The 18,364-nt window shown below is 36.2% G+C and overlaps 1 protein-coding gene across 4 annotated transcripts in view; it reads right to left on the reverse strand.

Annotated features, from left to right (window-relative positions):
* CEP128 (centrosomal protein 128) overlaps positions 1 to 18,364 on the reverse strand; it is a 114,989-nt gene that overhangs the window by 89,201 nt on the left and 7,424 nt on the right. For 3 of the 4 annotated variants that reach the window (XM_035328659.1, XM_035328656.1, XM_035328657.1), the window contains exons 5-8: positions 17,511 to 17,632; positions 14,620 to 14,735; positions 13,342 to 13,414; positions 4,544 to 4,660 (exon numbers count right to left, since the gene is read on the reverse strand). In XM_035328659.1, the coding sequence (XP_035184550.1) occupies positions 4,544 to 4,660; positions 13,342 to 13,414; positions 14,620 to 14,735; positions 17,511 to 17,632 (428 nt within the window). The remainder of the gene's footprint in view (positions 1 to 4,543; positions 4,661 to 13,341; positions 13,415 to 14,619; positions 14,736 to 17,510; positions 17,633 to 18,364) is intronic. The other variant, XM_035328658.1, reaches the window with a different exon arrangement.

The raw sequence follows: 18,364 nt of genomic DNA on the forward strand, positions 1-18,364 counted from the left end.
CAGGTCTACAGTGCTGTAGATTCTCCTATCAAGATCCTCCTCTTGAAGACATTAATATCCAGGCTGCCTAGCAGATGGCTAACAAGGAGGTGGTGTAACTTGGTGAAGCCCTGGAGGCAGCGGGCAGATGGGAGGCAACAAGAAAGCAGAGAACATGTACATGAAGATGTCTTCATTGTGTTATTTCAGGATGGTCCAGTTAGATGTTCTACATCCTGCTCAGACAGTTAGAAACAGACTATCATCTCTGACAGGCTAGACAAACTTACGATTTGACCCAGGGGAGAAATTCTTAAGGTCTTTTTACAGACTTTATTAGCACAAAATAGAATCAGAATATCAACATACATGGTGTACCCCAGCTCACTTTACCTCATCCATACATCAAACTTCATAATTTTAATAAGAAAATCATTTATTCCCTACTATATAGAACTTTTTCCTCTTATATACTGAGAAAACTGCAGAGGCCTCTGTAACAAAAGTTTTCAATCATTTCCAACATATAGAAATAACTTTTACTGAAGTTTGCACAACAAGAGAAAAGCAAAACAAGTCTGACAAAGAGAAAAAGAAACACATGTATCATCATGTTCAGTTAGACTCTGAAAATATATAATTAAGCCTACTAACTTCTTTGTTGTTGTTCACATAAAAATAGATTTGAAAGTAGTGCACAGACCACAAATTGAAATCTCTTTTTTCAAAGTGAGACTGATCAGTGAAATTGATACTAGCTGAAATACGCAAAAATACCAACCTTGAGCTGTTTTAAAATAAAACAAAAGTGTACCTTATCCTAATCTGATTTTTTTTCTCTAACCTGCCACATTAGCAGTCCAAGTATATTTCTGCTTCCTTAAATGCAATGCATTTAAAGACAGACTGCCTAGATAATTCAGTGGCATATGTATAAGACCGGCTTGTGTTCCAATGCAGAGATGAAAGCCAGACAAACTACAATTAAAACAAAACCCACTAGCCATAGGTGGCATAGCACAGAGTCAAGGGGCAAGTATCAACGATGCATTAAAACATCCAGATGTCTCAGAGCAGAGATCAAGTTTATGTTTGTTTAAAAGGATCACAGAGAAGGTCATGCAAAAAGAGAATTTTTCAATAACATTTTTGACCAGTCTACCCCACCCTCTGTTTAAAGTTTGCCAGTATCTTGCACTTCATAGTACGTGCAGTGAGAGGCAAAGAGATCTAAGTATCCAGTTGCACTAAGAAATGAATAAGTTATTAGCTTAAGACATACTCATAGTCACTGCCTTAATACAGTCAGTGTGTTCAAAAATGTTTTTATAAATATGATACTGTTCAACTAAAGTGAGCAAAACATGAACACTACCTCATTTTACAAAATCCAGAAAGCCAAGCATAGGAATTATTGAAGCCATCCAGGACACCCTTTGCATATAAAAGTTGTTTAAAGGCTATTTTTAAGAATTATATTTATTTTAGAAAACGGAGGCATATATGCAAACAGTACAAAGTGGATGGTATCTTTACATTCAAAACAAAGCACTGAAGAATCTCCAAGTAATTTTAATTTAGACAACAAATGTATTTTTTAAAGTGATCCATATATACATGTCAGTAGTACTGACAAGATGAACATATTTGTTCTCATTTCAAAACAGAAAGGAGTTTCTATAAGGGAAACATAGAAGAAAGTGAAGATGCATGACTTGCGCTAATTTATCATTTTCTTTATAAATTGCGTTTAAGCACACCTAGAATACACATCAACTCAAGATACAAAAATGCAGTAGAAAATTTTTATCCACCTACACACAGCTCATATCGAGTGCAGATTCAAAAAAACTCAGATTTAGATACTAAAGATGCAAAATTTTATATGCCAAGTTTTCTTTATAGTCAGTTTATAACCCAGTATCATCTTGGCTAATGATTGGACCATGATGATCATGATAATGAAATAAAATTAAAAAGTTTGCACATCAAGAGAAAAGCAAAAACAAGTCAGACAAAGAGAAAGAAACATGTATCATCATGTTCAGTTAGACTCTGAAAATATATAATTAAATAACTGAAATTTAGGAAGATGACTCTCTTAACGTGGTAAAATACTGACAAGTAGTGGTCAGTTACGGACACTGCACTTTCCCTAAAGATAAGGGCTTTTAACTTTTAAGCCTTTCCAAGTTTCTTAATTAAAACAACTGCTGATCAAATCCAAAAAGTTAAATTTGATTTTGTTGGGTTTGAAATGTAATAACAGGAAAGCTAATGCAAAAAAATGTTTCATTAAATAGCCACAAATGCTTTAAATAGCGTTTCTTTGTAAGTTATCCAGGCCGTATTGAATGACAGGATTTCAGAACTCTGTCCAAACCCTATTATCCTTCCAGTAATGTTACTCGGGAAGAATCTTGGAGAAATAAAAAAGGACAGAGACTTTCATAAAGAATTAAATCCATGCAATGGTCACCACAAGACTGAGGCCACTGACAGAGTTAAGAGTCCATCTAACTCATAATTCAGAGTACAAAGGACAAGAAACAGAATAACAAAGTAAAAACCTCCTTTTTACAATGATGTAGAGACATGCTTCACACAAATAACTTCAGCAAAATATTTAGTTATTTGCTTTAATCTCACTAGGGTATATGCAACAGTACACACAGCAATGCGAGTTCAATCCTATTAAACTGTTTCTAACAATTTATTGATTAACAACATTCTGTTCTCAAGCGACTGATCATACACATTTACATGGGTGAATACAATCACCATTTGGAGTGGGGACCAAAAACATTCCAAGACCACCTCTATTCAGGTTACTGTTATTATTGAAGATGAACACCATTAACAATGTTAGGACAATGAAACCTAACTTGTTAGAACCATCTTCAAGCCTTCTTGCAGTGGACCAGCACAGGTATTTATTATTGAGTTTACTGGCTTGGGTTCCACGTTTTATCCCTAAATACATTCATGTTTCAGTAGTGAAGAATATTCCTCACTTGTTGGAAAACACTTTGGCTGCTTGGTTCTAATACTCTTGATACTTCAGGCCAAATGGAAGCCAGAAGAGGAACAGCTGATCAAAAGGTCAAGCTGCAGAAAAAGCTAGGGAGCTAGCTTCTCCCTGTGTGGATTGAGTTCATTAAGAATATTTTCACCTACTATGTCCCCTAGGAATCCGAGTGAGTACAGATTCATATTAATGCAAAAAAAAAAAAAAAAAAAAAAAAGAAGAGATCCACATTATTAAGTAGCTGGTCCTTGATATCGTTCTGTACATTCTTTGAGAGGTCAAAGGAGTGCACTAATGAGACCTGCAAACTTGAGAAGAGCATCTGCAATAGATAAGTTTCAAAGAAGTACCAAATGACAAACATTGCAATAAGGGAGAAAATCAGCAACATATATTGTGCAAAGTTATTGTTATTAATATTCAATGAAGTCTAATGAATGCACAGTGTAAAGCAGTCAAGAAATAAGTAAACTTCTTCACTGGATTCTCTGAGAATCTCTGGTCTTGAAACTTGTCTCACCTATCGAACAATCTTTGTGGCAAATGCTACTGTTAAGTGATGGGTAATAAGTAAGAAAAAGGTAAAATGACAACGTATTACAAACAAGAATCTAACATTTCTTATCAGGAATTTTGTTGTTTTCGTTGTTGCTGAATACTTACCTTGTAGGCTTTGCAACAACTGACTGTTTAAATATAGGATATAAAAAATTGTGAGAAATAGTGTAAACTGAAGAGATCTCTAATGGTAAATTTAATATTTCTATAATACAGAAAAATAGAAAAATATCTTAGCACAATACCTCAAACAATTACACTGATGCAAGCAACGAACAAATTAGCAAAAAGTCAGCTAGTATTCAGCTTAAAAATACATTGTTGACAACCCTATAAAGCTATTAATGAATTTTAAATGCTTCATAGTCACAAGTTATACTATTCATTCTATTTGGTATGCCATACTGAATCTATTCATCTGTATCACCACATACAAACAAAAAAATTAAATAGTCAAAAGATACAGCTCAAGAACTCAATTTCTTAGACTGTTTTGTTGTTGCCATTTTTTCCTCTGCTTGTTTTAAATTCAAGATTAGATCAGTTCTAAACCTCGTCTCCTTAGAAACTCTCATTTTTCTTGTATAATTCAATAACAAAGTAAATTTCTTTACAAAACTCTCACACAAATACCTCTCGGGATTGTAGTACACGGAGGCAACATATACAGAATTCCTATTATTTTGTTCTCAAAAAGAGTGTTTTCCAAAAGGTAAGGCCTAACATGGTCTAATTTGCTTTTCTTTCAAATAAGGTTTGTGCCAGTTACCAAGAAGGTCTAAAACAGTACCATGATTCAGAGCAGCATCACAAATAACAGAGACTACTTGTCACCAAATCAAGAGGAAGTGGGCTGGATACAGTTAAAAGAACCTGCCAAAAATATGAGCACTTTTGCCAGTTTGACAGGTACAGGGTCACAAACACAGCAAGATCCTAATTTAATCACACATATACCGGAAGTTTTCATTTGCATACCTCTTGTAATTGAACAGACATCTGTCCCAGCTGGTCCTGGCGCCTTTCTACAAGCTGTCTTTCAGCACGCATTTCTTGTTCTATCTCCTGAAGTCTTCTCTCTACCCGGGCTGACACCTTCAAAAGGAAAAACAACCTGCAGGAAGTTAGGGTGCATTTTTACCACACACTGAGATAACAATGGAGAAAATAGTAAAGAGCATGGGACAGAAAGAAAGAAAAACAAAACTTGTATTTTGTAAAGTAAGATTTAGAATGGTATAGAAAATAACCAGAGTTATAGCACTCAGTATTCAAGCAAGGAAATGACCTGTTATTTTATTAGCAATATCTTCCTTCACATCTATGATATTTTTCTTTACAGTGGTGGTTCTGATCAAGTGCTAAATATATCAAGTTTGGTACAGGCTAAGCTGAGGCTGCAATACAAAATCTTCTCTTCTCTGCCACAGGTCTGGTTAATCTCTGGAGAGTCACTTCCTTCACATCTCCTGTCTGCAAACAGACCACCATTTGCCCCCTTCATACTCAGAAATCCATGACTGACAAGCAGTGAGATGAGCTAAGTATGAGAATGACTGTAATAGCACAAAATATTTACATCAGTAAGACTTTTCACCAATATTTTTTCAATTCACATTTGAACTAATATAAGTAACACCAGTCAATTGTTAAAGCAATCTGGATTACAGACACAATAACTCAACTTTAAACTACAACCAGAACTACTTTATTTTTGCATTTCAAGCTGCTAGCAGAGAGCACCCTCTTGTGGGCAGCAAATTAAATTTATATCACTGAAGTTAAAGACTTCAAGGAAAAGTAATGACTAACAAGAAAAATACTAATGTATTAGTTTCCTCCCTGTTTAAAACTAACAGCTTTAAAGAAAGCAGTATAACTAATTACCAAATGGTATCTAGATAAAACAAAGAAAGACTTAAAAGACCTGTTCAACTATGAGTTTCTGATGTATGTGGAGGAACGCAAGTTCTCATATGTACTTTCATCAATAAGCATTCTTTCACTAGCATTTCTGTGTGTGTATGGATATAGAATTTAACAGGAACAACACAGTTGTGTAGCAACAGAAACATAATTATGGACACATTCATACTTGATGAGTACCGTAAAACATTAGGTTTAAAGAATGAAACAGTCATTTTATCTTTACAACAGAATGTGGTACTTTGAAAAGGTTTCTTGTTTGCACAGCCAGATGAGTAGTCAGCTCACAACGTGGAATTTTCTATTTTCTCTTAAAACCATCATGAGAAGTTCAAAAAATGTACTTCATCAAATCATGTTCTTTCATGTAAGTTATGAACACTCTGCAGCCATAATTAAAATAATTATTGCAAACTAATGCATAAAAAATAATGATCATGTCACAACTCACGTTTTTGTGAAAACTATTACTTATGTTACTTCTATTAATTCATAAAATAAGCTTATTATACTATCTAACAGTAACAAAAAATAACACTATCATTAAACTTGTTACTTCTCTGCAGAAAATTGGGGAATGACTGCCACAGTTTTCTTCATTTGTGTACTTTAAATATACCTGAAATAAAGTTGTTTTAAAAATATAAAAAATAAAATATGTTTTTAAAAAAATCCTAGCTACACGTTTCTGAAGGCAGAAACTTTCTCAGCTCTCTTAGACATCTGCTTCAAGTAAAGTTAGCAAGGGAACACTAAAGGTATTAAGAAATAAAACGTATGATTTAGGCTTGACAAAGACTGAAAAGTAACATCACCCTACCCTCAAAGACGACATTCAGAAGGAGAATTCAGTAACTCCCCCACCTGTCTAGTTCACTGTGTGCACAGCAGCTCACATGACAAGGAAAGCAGCACAAGGAAAGTTTTGGATTCCTTCAAACTTCAGATTTCACTGCAAATTGCCACTAAAGAAGAACGAAGAAGGAAATAGCTTTTTGCTAAGTACAAGATATCAAGTGATTGCATTGCCTCTCACTTCTTTCAAGTCCCTCCAGAAGACAATTGCCTTCTCATCTCTAACAAGGTAAAGAAAGAGATACATGTATTTTTATTTATTTATTTATTTTTAGGTACATGGAAATTTCAGAGTTACAGATATAATCCTCTTAAGAAAAAAAAAAACACACAACACAGAAGCGTCAGACATTTTGATACTACATATAACTTACTGGAAAAAAAAGTCCATCAAGAAACTACAGTATATGTAGTACGTTGTTAGCTCACATTCTCTGTACTGCACAAACACACAGAAAGAGGAGGCCGGAACAGACTTCAAAGGTTAGAAAACTTACTGCCTGGCTAGTTGCATGACTTTAAAAAAAAAAAAAAAAAAAAAAAAAACTTTAAACTGCTCAAAAACATTAATAGAAAACTTCTATCGCCTCCTGGGATGGTTTATTGCATAGTCTCCAAAATAATCTGTTTTTCCTACAGTACAATCTTAGTCTTTCCTGTTGAATTTTGCACCTATTACCCTTGTTCTGTCCTCTAAGCCACGTCCAAGAGTGGGTAATGGATTTGGTTTTTGTTTTTGTTTTTTTTTTTAACTGATCTGAAGTCCACCTGCAAACATAAGCATCTCTCTATTACATCATTTAAACCACTAACAAAAACTTGAGAGAATCAGATCAAGAATGCCATGAGTGCCAACTCACTTCAGTAACTCATCTAATTTTAACAGTGAACACTTTACTAGCTACATTGATATCTGAACAGTCATGTTCAGATTTTCAGAACAGTTTTGCCATATTTTACAACAAAGCTTATTCTATTGTTAAGACTATTGAAAGACTATTAAAAAATGAAATTACATCAAGATATAGGGTATTGCTTCTGCCTTTTAAGTTCTTTTCATGACAAGAGAGCATAATTAATGCTTGACAAATCAGTGTCAACTGCTGCTGAAGTTTCTTGTTTGCTCTTAGATATTTACCAATCAAGTTCTGGACAAATAATCAGTATTTTTTCTTTTTAAAAAAAAAAAAAAATCCAATATAATGGAAGTATAATGAATTAAAGTAGTGGGGAAGTCAGCATGATGGAAAGAAAGCGACATGGCATTTTGGAGCGCTAGCATGGTAAGGAAGCATAATGTGGGGAAAACATAGGAGTTCTTGTACAAGGATTTACATAGCTAGGATACAACAGAAGTTTCTGTAGAGTGGCACAAGTAGTCGGGGAGGAGACTGGGCAAAGAAGGCAGAGAGCACACAAGTCCATAGCAAATCAGGTTTATTATGTTGTATCTTGCAAAAGTGAAGAAGAACCAAGTACTATCATTAGCAACTTCCTCTGCATGCTCTGTGAGAGCTGCTATGTCACATTCATGTCCTAGCCATGGTTAGTAGTAAGACTTCCTGGAATGCAGTAAACTTACCTTTTCAGTTTTGGAAAATTTAGTATCACCACAATACGACAAACTGGGTCACTTATCACCATATTTTCCAAACTAATTATCATTTATGCTATGGAACAGCTGAAGTCCAAGCACAGGTCCCTCCAGATCTAACACCAAACTTTTTACATGGTTCTATGCTGGAAATTTACAGAAGCCTCTCTGGTAAAAATGGATGCAAAACATGGAACAGCTTCTGCCTCCCATTCCAACTCCACAGGTGGTCTCTTCTCTGAGCATTGTTTCTCGTTTCATCATATTTTCTCCTAGTGACACTATGGCATTAAACAGGGTTTATCAATGTGTGTAGCTTTGGAACCTCTTCATCAACCTATTTTTAACCTACCTTACAGCATTTTAATATTTAGCTGATGAAGTTTATCTAACCTTTCTACTTCTATCATTTGGCTATAACTTCCGGAAGGACTTCTTTTTAACTTGTGTAGTTCCATCAGATATCTTTTGATCTCCTTCAGATCTTCTAATGCATTATTGTCGTGTATTCCAATTTCTTCTACATTGTCTTGAACCATTTTACCTTCCTCATTGCCCAACATTTTTCAAATAAGCTTCTTCATTTTTGTGCAACTCCTTTTTAGAAATCACATGTTATTGTAAAAAGCTTAATTTTTTTTGCTCTGGTATGGATGCCAAACTTATGTTTGTTGTTTTGGTGACTGTTACAAAGCTAGTATTTCGTAGACTAAAAGCCATGTGCAGGACTTGGTTTATAACAAATAACTGCTTTTTCTTCTGGAATAGTTTGTGTTTATTTGCTCTACAAAGTAGTTAATATACTACCTAAAAATGTAGTTCCCCCCAACAAGACAGTTACCCATCTACAGTGGTTTACACATTATCTTCCATGACAAATATGTTTCCTGATTTTGTAGCCTCTCTGATCTTCCTTGGATTGTCACAGAACTCGTGACATGCAACAAGAGCAATAACAACAAAAGCAAAATTAGAAGCAGTAGGCAAGCAAGCAGTAAGATGTATATGAAGAAGAGACTAAAATTCACTTCTTCCTCTATCCTAAATGACCCTTTTTCAGGACAACATTCCTACCTGAACAGTACACATCTTGTCCCCAGATCAAAAGCCGTAGTACAGACAAGTGATTCAGTGAAGAACAGTAACAAGGAGCATGGAGGTTCTACATAATGACACGAAATGCTAAAACTAAATTATTGCATTCAGTGCATATTAGAACATGATTGAAGGATGTATTTTCAGCAACACAGCCTACCCGAACAATAATCATGATGCTAAGAGCTCTATCTCTGTGTTAGGTTTTCAAATAGCAACAAAATCTATGAAAATGGATTAGGCTATCAAAAAGTTCTCCCATCACCAATTAAGCAAAAAGAAAAGAATGTCCTGTTTAAAAACAGGGTGACATTTAAGTCATGTAGCTAAATTTGATTCTGTGGAAGATGCTGGATGCCTAATGTACAAAAAGCAGTATCCTACTTCTTGAATTTCTCTCCTGTTTTTCAGCTTTCCACTGTTATTTCTGGTGCAGAAGTCCTGCTGACTGAAATTTATTTCAACATGTTTTTGTTGCCTTTTTTATTATCTATTTTATCATCAATGCAGACTTGAAGCAGATGTCATAAAACCACAAAAATGGCAAAAGTACTTTCACAGATTTCACTCTGAATATTGAGTTAAACATTCCCCTCATGGCAAATGCTAATGCATGAAATGCATTTAACAAGTCACCTTTGCAAGGCCAAAAATCGCTATCAGGTCTTCTGAAGAAGAGTTACTTATCTGAAAAAAACCTTGGCTCTCTGGGATATCTTAACCACATGAAGTCCATGTGAGATTCATTTTACTTGACATCTCTGTCTTTTTCCACAAACACAGCCTACATTAACCTTCCAATGGCACCATCTCAACTAAGCATCTACTTACTTTGAACAACTCTATGCTTTGGTGCAGTTGCTTTCTATGTGGTTTGGGATGAGCATTTACAGGAGGAGATGGCAACAAAATATTCAAGAGAGATACCTTATATAAACATGATGTCAATAAACATTTTTTCAGTTGTTTATAGGTCTTTATGGACATCCTCTATAGCTGTTTGAACTACGGTATAGTTCAAACATACAAATTCCTTTTTAGAAAAAAAGAATCTAGGAACATAATCCAAGGTTCCCATTACTGTTAAAGAACAGATGTGGAGGATGTTGTCTCAGAAGCATCTTACTCTCTACAAGAACATAGAACTAAGAGTTCCATCATCTATCAAGTCATTTCTAGATAAAAGATTTTGATACAAGAGAAGTTGTAGAGTTTGCAGCCTTTTTACCAAAGCTGTACATAGATTCTCAAGTATATTGTCACAAGGAATGCTTGATTTGAAAGAGACATCCAGCTATGCCTCACCACCTCAGACGTCCTCTGTTTTTTATGTTAAACTGGAAAAAGCTTCCTTTAAAGTTAACATTGATGTGCATTGATTGCATTGTGTGACTCTCTAATATAGGGAAAATAAAGCACTCAGCTTCAGCATCAAAAAGGCTCTCAAATCATAAACCTCTAATAAATAAATCCTAAGCAAGTAGCTCAGACCAGCTGTATTGATGAGACCTTAGACCTTTATTATCACATTTATATATCAGCAATTCTCATATAGTACTGACTATTCTGAACAGTACAGCTGTAAGAATTTGGTTACAAGTCCCTACAGAAATGGAGGCTTAAGGACACTAAGCTAAAACAAATGTTTCTGCCACAAACTCATTCTGTCAAATTATCAAGATTTCATATTGACAATTTACAGTCAAAAATCCTAAAATAGATTGCAAATAAAAGGATGGTAATGTCGAAGATCATAAATAACCTCTCTGAAGTGAAGTAATAAAGACAGGAGGACATAAGTTCTTGTATAACTTTTCATACGTTATAAAAGTATTTCTCCCTACATAACTTAGTCAACCAGCCTCAACAGTGTGACAATAAATCATTAGGCTTTGAACAAGGGAAAGAGTATCCAGACCCAGTTTTGGAGAGCAGAAGTAAAGCAAGCAGCACTAGCCTACTACTGCTAGCCTTTTCAAATGAGGTGGAATCGCATAGCTAAGTGTCGACGCGAGTCAAAATTCTTCAGCCTGAGAAGGGGAACACTCTGAAGAACCTTTTGATGATCTCCTTCAATGAAAATTAGACATGGAAAAGCAGATTTTAAAAAGAAATGAGTAAAAAAATAAAAATAATAAAAACACACCGCATGTGGCAGCTCCTCCCACAACATGTCTGGAGAAATTTCTAAAGGATGAGAAGTAAGATGATAAAATACGCAAGTTATAGCAAAGACTGGACAAGTTAAAAAAAAAAAAGGCAAGGAAATCCACTGAGAGGTTGCTAAGTACAAAAACTACAAAAGTACCACATGCAGATCAAGAAACTCGTAAATAAAGTAGTATCATACAGAACTATCATCAGATGCATTTGTATCCTAGTATTGTTCCCTAGACATTTACTTTTTGACCTTCCATCATACAGGGCTAGGTCTCTCCTCTCTGCATAACTCTTCTGCAAACTGAACAACAGCAATTGCTTTAACCTTTCAGAGAGGTATCTAAATGAATGACCTGCCTTCTTCATCCTCCGCCCTTCTGGTTTCTCATCTTCCCTCCATTTCACCCATGTTCTTCCTACAGTTAATAAAGAGCAATGAGCAGAACACTCCTGTTGAAGTCTTACTAGTCCTATGCAGGAAAACCATGTGACTGCAGCCAACTGCAGAATTTTTGTCTTCAGTAAAAGTGTTTCATTAAACATTTCAGCTTTCAAAGCTTTATGGGATGATAGTTTCTCTCACAAATAAAACACATTTTTTTTAATGGTAAGGGGAGTATCAAAGAAGAATACATAATGTGTTACACTTCTCTCATCTTTTGCTTCTCTCAGATAAAAATTGTAGCAACCAATTTCAAATCTTGAAATCCTGCTATAGGAGGTCACAAACAAAAACTAGTTATTTCTTTTATTTATGTAAAGACAGTGGTTGCCAGCATTCCAGAGGATTGAAGAGGAAGGTTTGTTTCTCTCATTCAACAACACAGAACAGTTGTGGTGTAGCCAGCTTCAGCAGCTGTTTTCTTGTGAACTGTCCTATTTAAAACTTAGAGCTTGCTAATTCCCTCGTACATGAGAGAGGAAAAAAAAAAAAAAGTATACTGAGAAGCAGGACACAACATGCACAGGGAGTTGCAAGTACCAAAGAATTCCTTATCAGATAAACACTGCTAACATTCTATCAAGGACAGCCTGTTAAATTCTTCTACGAAGGCTGAAGAGGAAAGTCTTCTTCCACTGATGGATTCTATCATATTAAGTGTATAACTGGTCTTGATAGATCAGACTCTTGAATCCCTCTCTTATTTCATCTACAGACAGGAACTTACAGAAGTACAATTACTTGTTACAATTACTGTTGGTGCCAAGAAGCAGCCTTCACCAGCGATACTAATATCAGTGACAAATGCATCACTAAAGCTCTTGCCAGGTCATTTAGTAACAATTAATGCAAATTTAGGGAAGGATGATCCACCTAGGAGAAAATAACACTTGCTCTGAGATGTTAGCATGGCTACTGATATCACATTAGCATGTACATAAAGCATAGACTCAAGTCTTCAAGTCAAGAACTACCTACAAGATTGTCACCTCCTAACCAGTGAGTTTTTCAGCTTCTCTTGTGCTTACAGCAATACTGCTTTCATTTCCATCTCAAGAGCTGATCTCTTCCATATTTGAGTGATATAGACTAGAGTATCTCCTTCCAGCAGATACAAGAGGCAAAAAGTAAGATTATTTATCATGGCTGCACTTCCTCTTTTGAGACATTTGTCAGAGCCTCCAGACAAGAGCATAGCCACAAGAAACATTTCCCTTTCAAAAGGCTTCACAGATAAGGACTGAAAAGGACAGGGAGAGATGGAGGAAGATGAATCAATATTATTACTCCGATTTCATGGTTGTTATGGAAGTTCTTCAACATGGAAAAAACTAATTTGTATATTTCAAAAGGTATCTATCTACACTTTAGGTATCTATCACACTTTGAATGTTGGTTTGAACTCTTAAAGTTAAACAACAGTTTTCTCTAAAAACATGATTTCTGAGAGAGAAATTCACTATATACACATTTGTAAAACATTCACTTTCAGTTTAAACAAGTACCTGAGATACAGGCACTTGTTTTGCTAATTTCATTATGGAAGGGTAACATTATAATCACTGATCCTAACCTAGATAGAATCCTGTTCAGATATACACTAATACATGGGTACTAATTACCAAAACATACATTATACTAGTAGCCCACATCCTGCTTAGACCATTAAATAAATAGACATCTTTTCATGTTATTCACACTCACCGTTTCTTGTCTTTGGGACTCAGTAAGCTTTTCAGACAATTCTGCTAGAGTTTTTCTCATTTCTGCATCAGTCCTTCACAGAAAAATACAAGTAAGATTTATATTCTGCAGTGCAAAAACTAAATATCAATTTTAATTTTAAGCAGCAACAACTCCATGGATTTTTAGGTTACTCCAAGTCATTCTACAGCTTCTAAAACCCTAGCATAATTAGAGACCAGCCTCAAGTGGAAAATTCATTATAGAAAGCACTTCCATTCCTCTAGTGAAGATAACAGAGCATCTAGGTAGAAAGGCTAGGTATCAGGTCAACAAGTACAAAATTATGAACGTCAACACAGTCCTTTTGAATAGGACTAGTTCTTACTAGGAATTAGAGGACTAATTCCTGTTATTGCGATTAGACAAAGCACCATATGTTGAGACAGCACACACTATTATGGCCTGCATAAGAGTTTATCCCCAAGAGACTCCATGTCCTGGTTTGAGTTAGGATAGAGTTAACTTTCCTCCCAGTAGCTAGCAGAGTGCCATGTTTTGGATTTAGAATGAGACTAATGTTGATAACACACTGATGTTTCACTTGTTGCAGAGCAATGCTTACACCAAGCCAAGGACTTTTCAGCTTCTCGCTCTGTCCTGCCAGCGGGCAAGCTGGGGGTGCAGCAGGAGCTGGGAGGGGACAGAGCCAGGACAGCTGACCCAAACTGGCCAAAGGAGTATTCCATACCATCTGACATCATGCTGAACAATATATAGGGGTGGCTAGCCTGGGGTGGGGGGGCCAGCTATGCAGGGATGGGCTGGGTGGTGAGTAATTGCATTGTGCATCACTTGTTTTGTACATATTATTATTATTATTTTATTTTCTGTCCTAATAAACTTCTCTATCTCAACCCACAGGCTTCAGTTTTTCTCGTTTCTCTCCCCCATCCCAGAGAGGGAGGGGGGAGGGTGAGAGAACGGCTGCGTGGTGTTTAGCTGCCGGATGGGTTAAACCACAACACTCCAGTATCAAGAAAAATAAAGGAACAAAGTTTTAGTAAAAGAAATTCCCAAGTCCCTGTCTTTTTGTCCACATATAAAAAGAAGGAGATAGCCACATACACTATACAAATCGGAACGTGTATGCATCATTTATACGTATAAACACTGGACAAGATGATGCGTAACAAACCTTTCATAGTACTGGTTTCATCTGTACGCTGTATAATACCACACTCCAACATTATTTTTTTAATACAAAAGAACAAAGGAATTTAAGAATTATTTATTCACATGGAAGTTATATTCTGTTTATACCGGTTTCTTCTTGAAAGCTCCCGACTGATGTCATCTCCTAGACGAACTTGTTCACTACTGAGATCTCGAAGAGACTGGTGGAAAGAATGCAGCTGTAAATTAAAGTACAGAAATTACGCTAAAGTTTAAGGATGCTTTTTTCTGTGACATTCCAAAAATGCATATATACACACTTTTAAAAAGAAAATATTAAATGAAGTGCAGCAGATAAAAATGATCTGGAAAATAACAAAATTTCATGAATTGAAGGTCAGCCTGGATGAAGCTTGTGTGCTTCTATCAACTCTTCACAAAACTTGCTCATCCAGTTTAATTTCCAGTACATTATTTCCTAAACCAAGTTTCCTGACTATATTTTTTCTATCCTTCAGAGCTTGTTCATTTCAGATACCTGACATCATACCATCTTTTTAACTTAATGTAAGATAAATTGAAATATCTGAACAGGTGGCATCAGGACAGACATTTCCTGTTAATAAATACTCATATGAATGAGACAAAGTTCTGCTCAACTACGTATACGACTAAAGAAACAGGGCATGTAAAACTGCAAGTGACCAAGTAGAACACTCCGATGTTTTCAGAAACTACCAAAGCACTGAGGAATTTTATTTTATTTTGCCCAAGATTTCTATATGCTATCCTAGAAATGTTTTATCAGAGTTGGAAAAAAAAAAAAAAAAAAAAAAAAAAACACTATTTTCCCCAATAGAACGTCACATTTAGATTCCTGTTTCCCTTATCTACCAGACCACAGTTTATAGTCATTATAAACTATATAGTTTATAGTGACTTAACATTATAGTCAAAGCTTTTAAGGGAGAGAATAGAAAGGTAAGAGGTCATCCACCCTTCATGGGAGGAAAAAAAAGCGACAGTTCAACCACCAGAGTGGTGTAAACAGCCCAGTGGTTAGGGCCACCGTTTGGGAAAACCCTCACTTATAACATATCCTTGTTGTATGCAAAAATTTAAACTGAATCTTCCACAGCCCAGCTGATTGCCCTCAATATTCAGGCACAGGCACCAGCCTCTCCCCTGTGTGACAGACCAGAAATTTCGCCCTGGCCCAGGAGACTTTGACAAACACAATACAGAATGTATCAGTTTGAGAAGGACAAAGATTCAAATGTGTCAAAAATCCATTTCGCTAGAAAATTACCTTCACCAGAAGCAGTCAGAACAGAAAAAAGGGACTGTGGTTATATAAATAAGAAAGAGCCAAAGCTTTATTTGAGTAGTACTACTCTATCTCTGCAATAATTTCTGCCTATGGTCATAACAAATGGCTATTTCTAGAGAGTTCAACATTCCTCAAAGCACTGTAGTTTTCTTATAAAATAGCTGATGATCCAGTAAAGCTGTATTCACTCAATGAAAAGCAAGGATAAGGAATAAACTAGCAGTCATCATCAAAAAAAAAAAAAAAGAAAGAAAAGAAAAAAGCTATTTAGACAGTCACTTAATATAAACCATTAAAGTAGTTAATTCATATTTTCTGAAGAGTCTGCAGGTAGTCATGAGTTGAGAGATCTGAAAACCACCCATGCCATACACATCCTCTCCTCCTCACAACAACTGCCTGAAGTACTGAGTTAAATTATCCTACTCACACGTCGGATTAGGATATAACACAAAGAACTAGCTGGCTAAAGATCAGTTCAGGCTACACTGAAGTAAATGGCAAAAGCAGTAAGATCCAGTGCTATTAACTAAAGAAGAGCAATCCCCTTTATAGCCACACCAGATTTCAGCATATGCATAATGCTAATTAGATATTCAGAGATCCTTTCTGTCTCATATGTTGCCCAAAAAGTTACAGAAATCATTTTCATAACTTCCAACAGCCACTGGTATGAAGTTCAACAAGGCCAAGTGCCAGGTCCTGCACCTGGGGCACAACAACCCCAAACAGAGCTACAGGCTGGGAGATGTGTGGTTAGAAAGCTGCCTGGCAGAGAAGGACCTGGGAGTAGTGGTTGACAGTCAGCTGAATATGAGCCAGCAGTGTGCTCAGGTGGCCAAGAAGGCCAGCAGCATCCTGGTTTGCATAAGAAACAGCATGGCCAGCAGGTCCAGGGAAGTGATTGTCCCCCTGTACTCGGCTCTGGTGAGGCTGCAGCTCGAGTACTGCATTCAGTTTTGGGCCCCTCGCTACAAGAAGGACATGGAGGTGCTCAAGAGAGTCCAGAGAAGGGCTACGAAGCTGGTGAAGGGTCTGGAGAACCAGTCTTACGAGGAGCGGCTGAGGGAGCTGGGACTGTTTAGCCTGGAGAAGAGGAGGCTCAGGGGTGACCTTATTGCACTCTACAGGTACCTGAAGGGAGGCTGTAGCGAGGTGGGGGTTGGTCTATTCTCCCATGTGCCTGGTGACAGGACGAGGGGGAATGGGCTAAAGTTGTGCCAGGGGAGGTTTAGGTTGGATATTAGGAAGAACTTCTTTACTGAACGGGTTGTTAGGCACTGGAATAGGCTGACCAGGAAAGTGGCTGAGTCACCATCCCTGGAGGTCTTTAAAAGACGTTTAGATGTAGAGCTTAGGGATATGGTTTAGTGGAAGATTTGTTAGAGTTAGGTCAGAGGTTGGACTCGGTGATCTTGGAGGTCTCTTCCAACCTAAACTATTCTGTGATTCTGACATCACTACTATCTGCACCTTTTTATCTACAAACTGGTATGAAACTTTGTGACACTGATAGATATGATAGATGACTGTCATGAAGCATGGCACAGAACATTGAAAGGATACTTCACAGCTGAAACATTCTTAGTTTTATCACCAGAATAACTTCATTTGATTTAACATTAATGAGCCTGGTAACCATGTATTGCCTGTGTGGGGAAATAGCTTCCATTATTGCTCTTACCTGGTCCAAATGATCTGCCTCATTGATGAATCGAACACTTGCAGATCTAGACCTTCGATGTCTACCATCCTGTGAGTCTCCATAATCCCTGAGAGGAGAAGTAGGCAGGAAGTGGCAGTTCCCTTTATGAGATAAAAGAAATAAATAAGACAGACAAAGCTTTGTACAGGAAACGTTTAATTTTGCTTTGAGAAAAACTTCTTTCATCTTGCCAGTATGAAATACATTATAGACAAAAGAATTACTAAAGTTACATAAAATGCACAGACATACAATTTAAGTATTTTTTGAGTATTTGGATATACAAGATGTGCAAGAAAGAGAAAGCGCTTTCCTTTGTTCCTCCAAGAAGTAGGTAGATTTTTTCTTCAAATTTTATTTTCACAAGCAATGTTTTTCCTCTATTTGGATCTACTACAGTTTCAAACTATGTCACAGATTTTACATCACAAATAACAGAAAAAATTGAAAAGTTTTCTACTAAAATATATTAAATACTACTTCTGGAAAGAATATTCCTCTCAAATAGACCTTTCTCCCCTCTAAAATAATGAAATTTAAGATGTAGAAGAAAAAAAAAAAATACTTTTCTGTATACTATACATTGGTTTACTTTTTTCCTTTTCCACTAAGCCTTATACAATTTTACCTACATATCCATAACTTTATGCATTTAAAATTCATGTTTTCATCTTGCTGTGAAGCAAGCTTCAGAAGCTGCAATATATTTTGGATTCAACTTACATGTACCTACAAGTCATGAAGTGGGCAAGACAGTTTTCATGTATCAATGTTTCATTTGATCTCTTGAGATATCAGCAAGAAAATCAAAACATGCAAAGGAAATCATTTAC

The sequence above is a fragment of the Oxyura jamaicensis genome, chromosome 5 (assembly GCF_011077185.1).
Source record: "Oxyura jamaicensis isolate SHBP4307 breed ruddy duck chromosome 5, BPBGC_Ojam_1.0, whole genome shotgun sequence".
In the NCBI taxonomy this organism is placed as follows: domain Eukaryota; kingdom Metazoa; phylum Chordata; class Aves; order Anseriformes; family Anatidae; genus Oxyura; species Oxyura jamaicensis.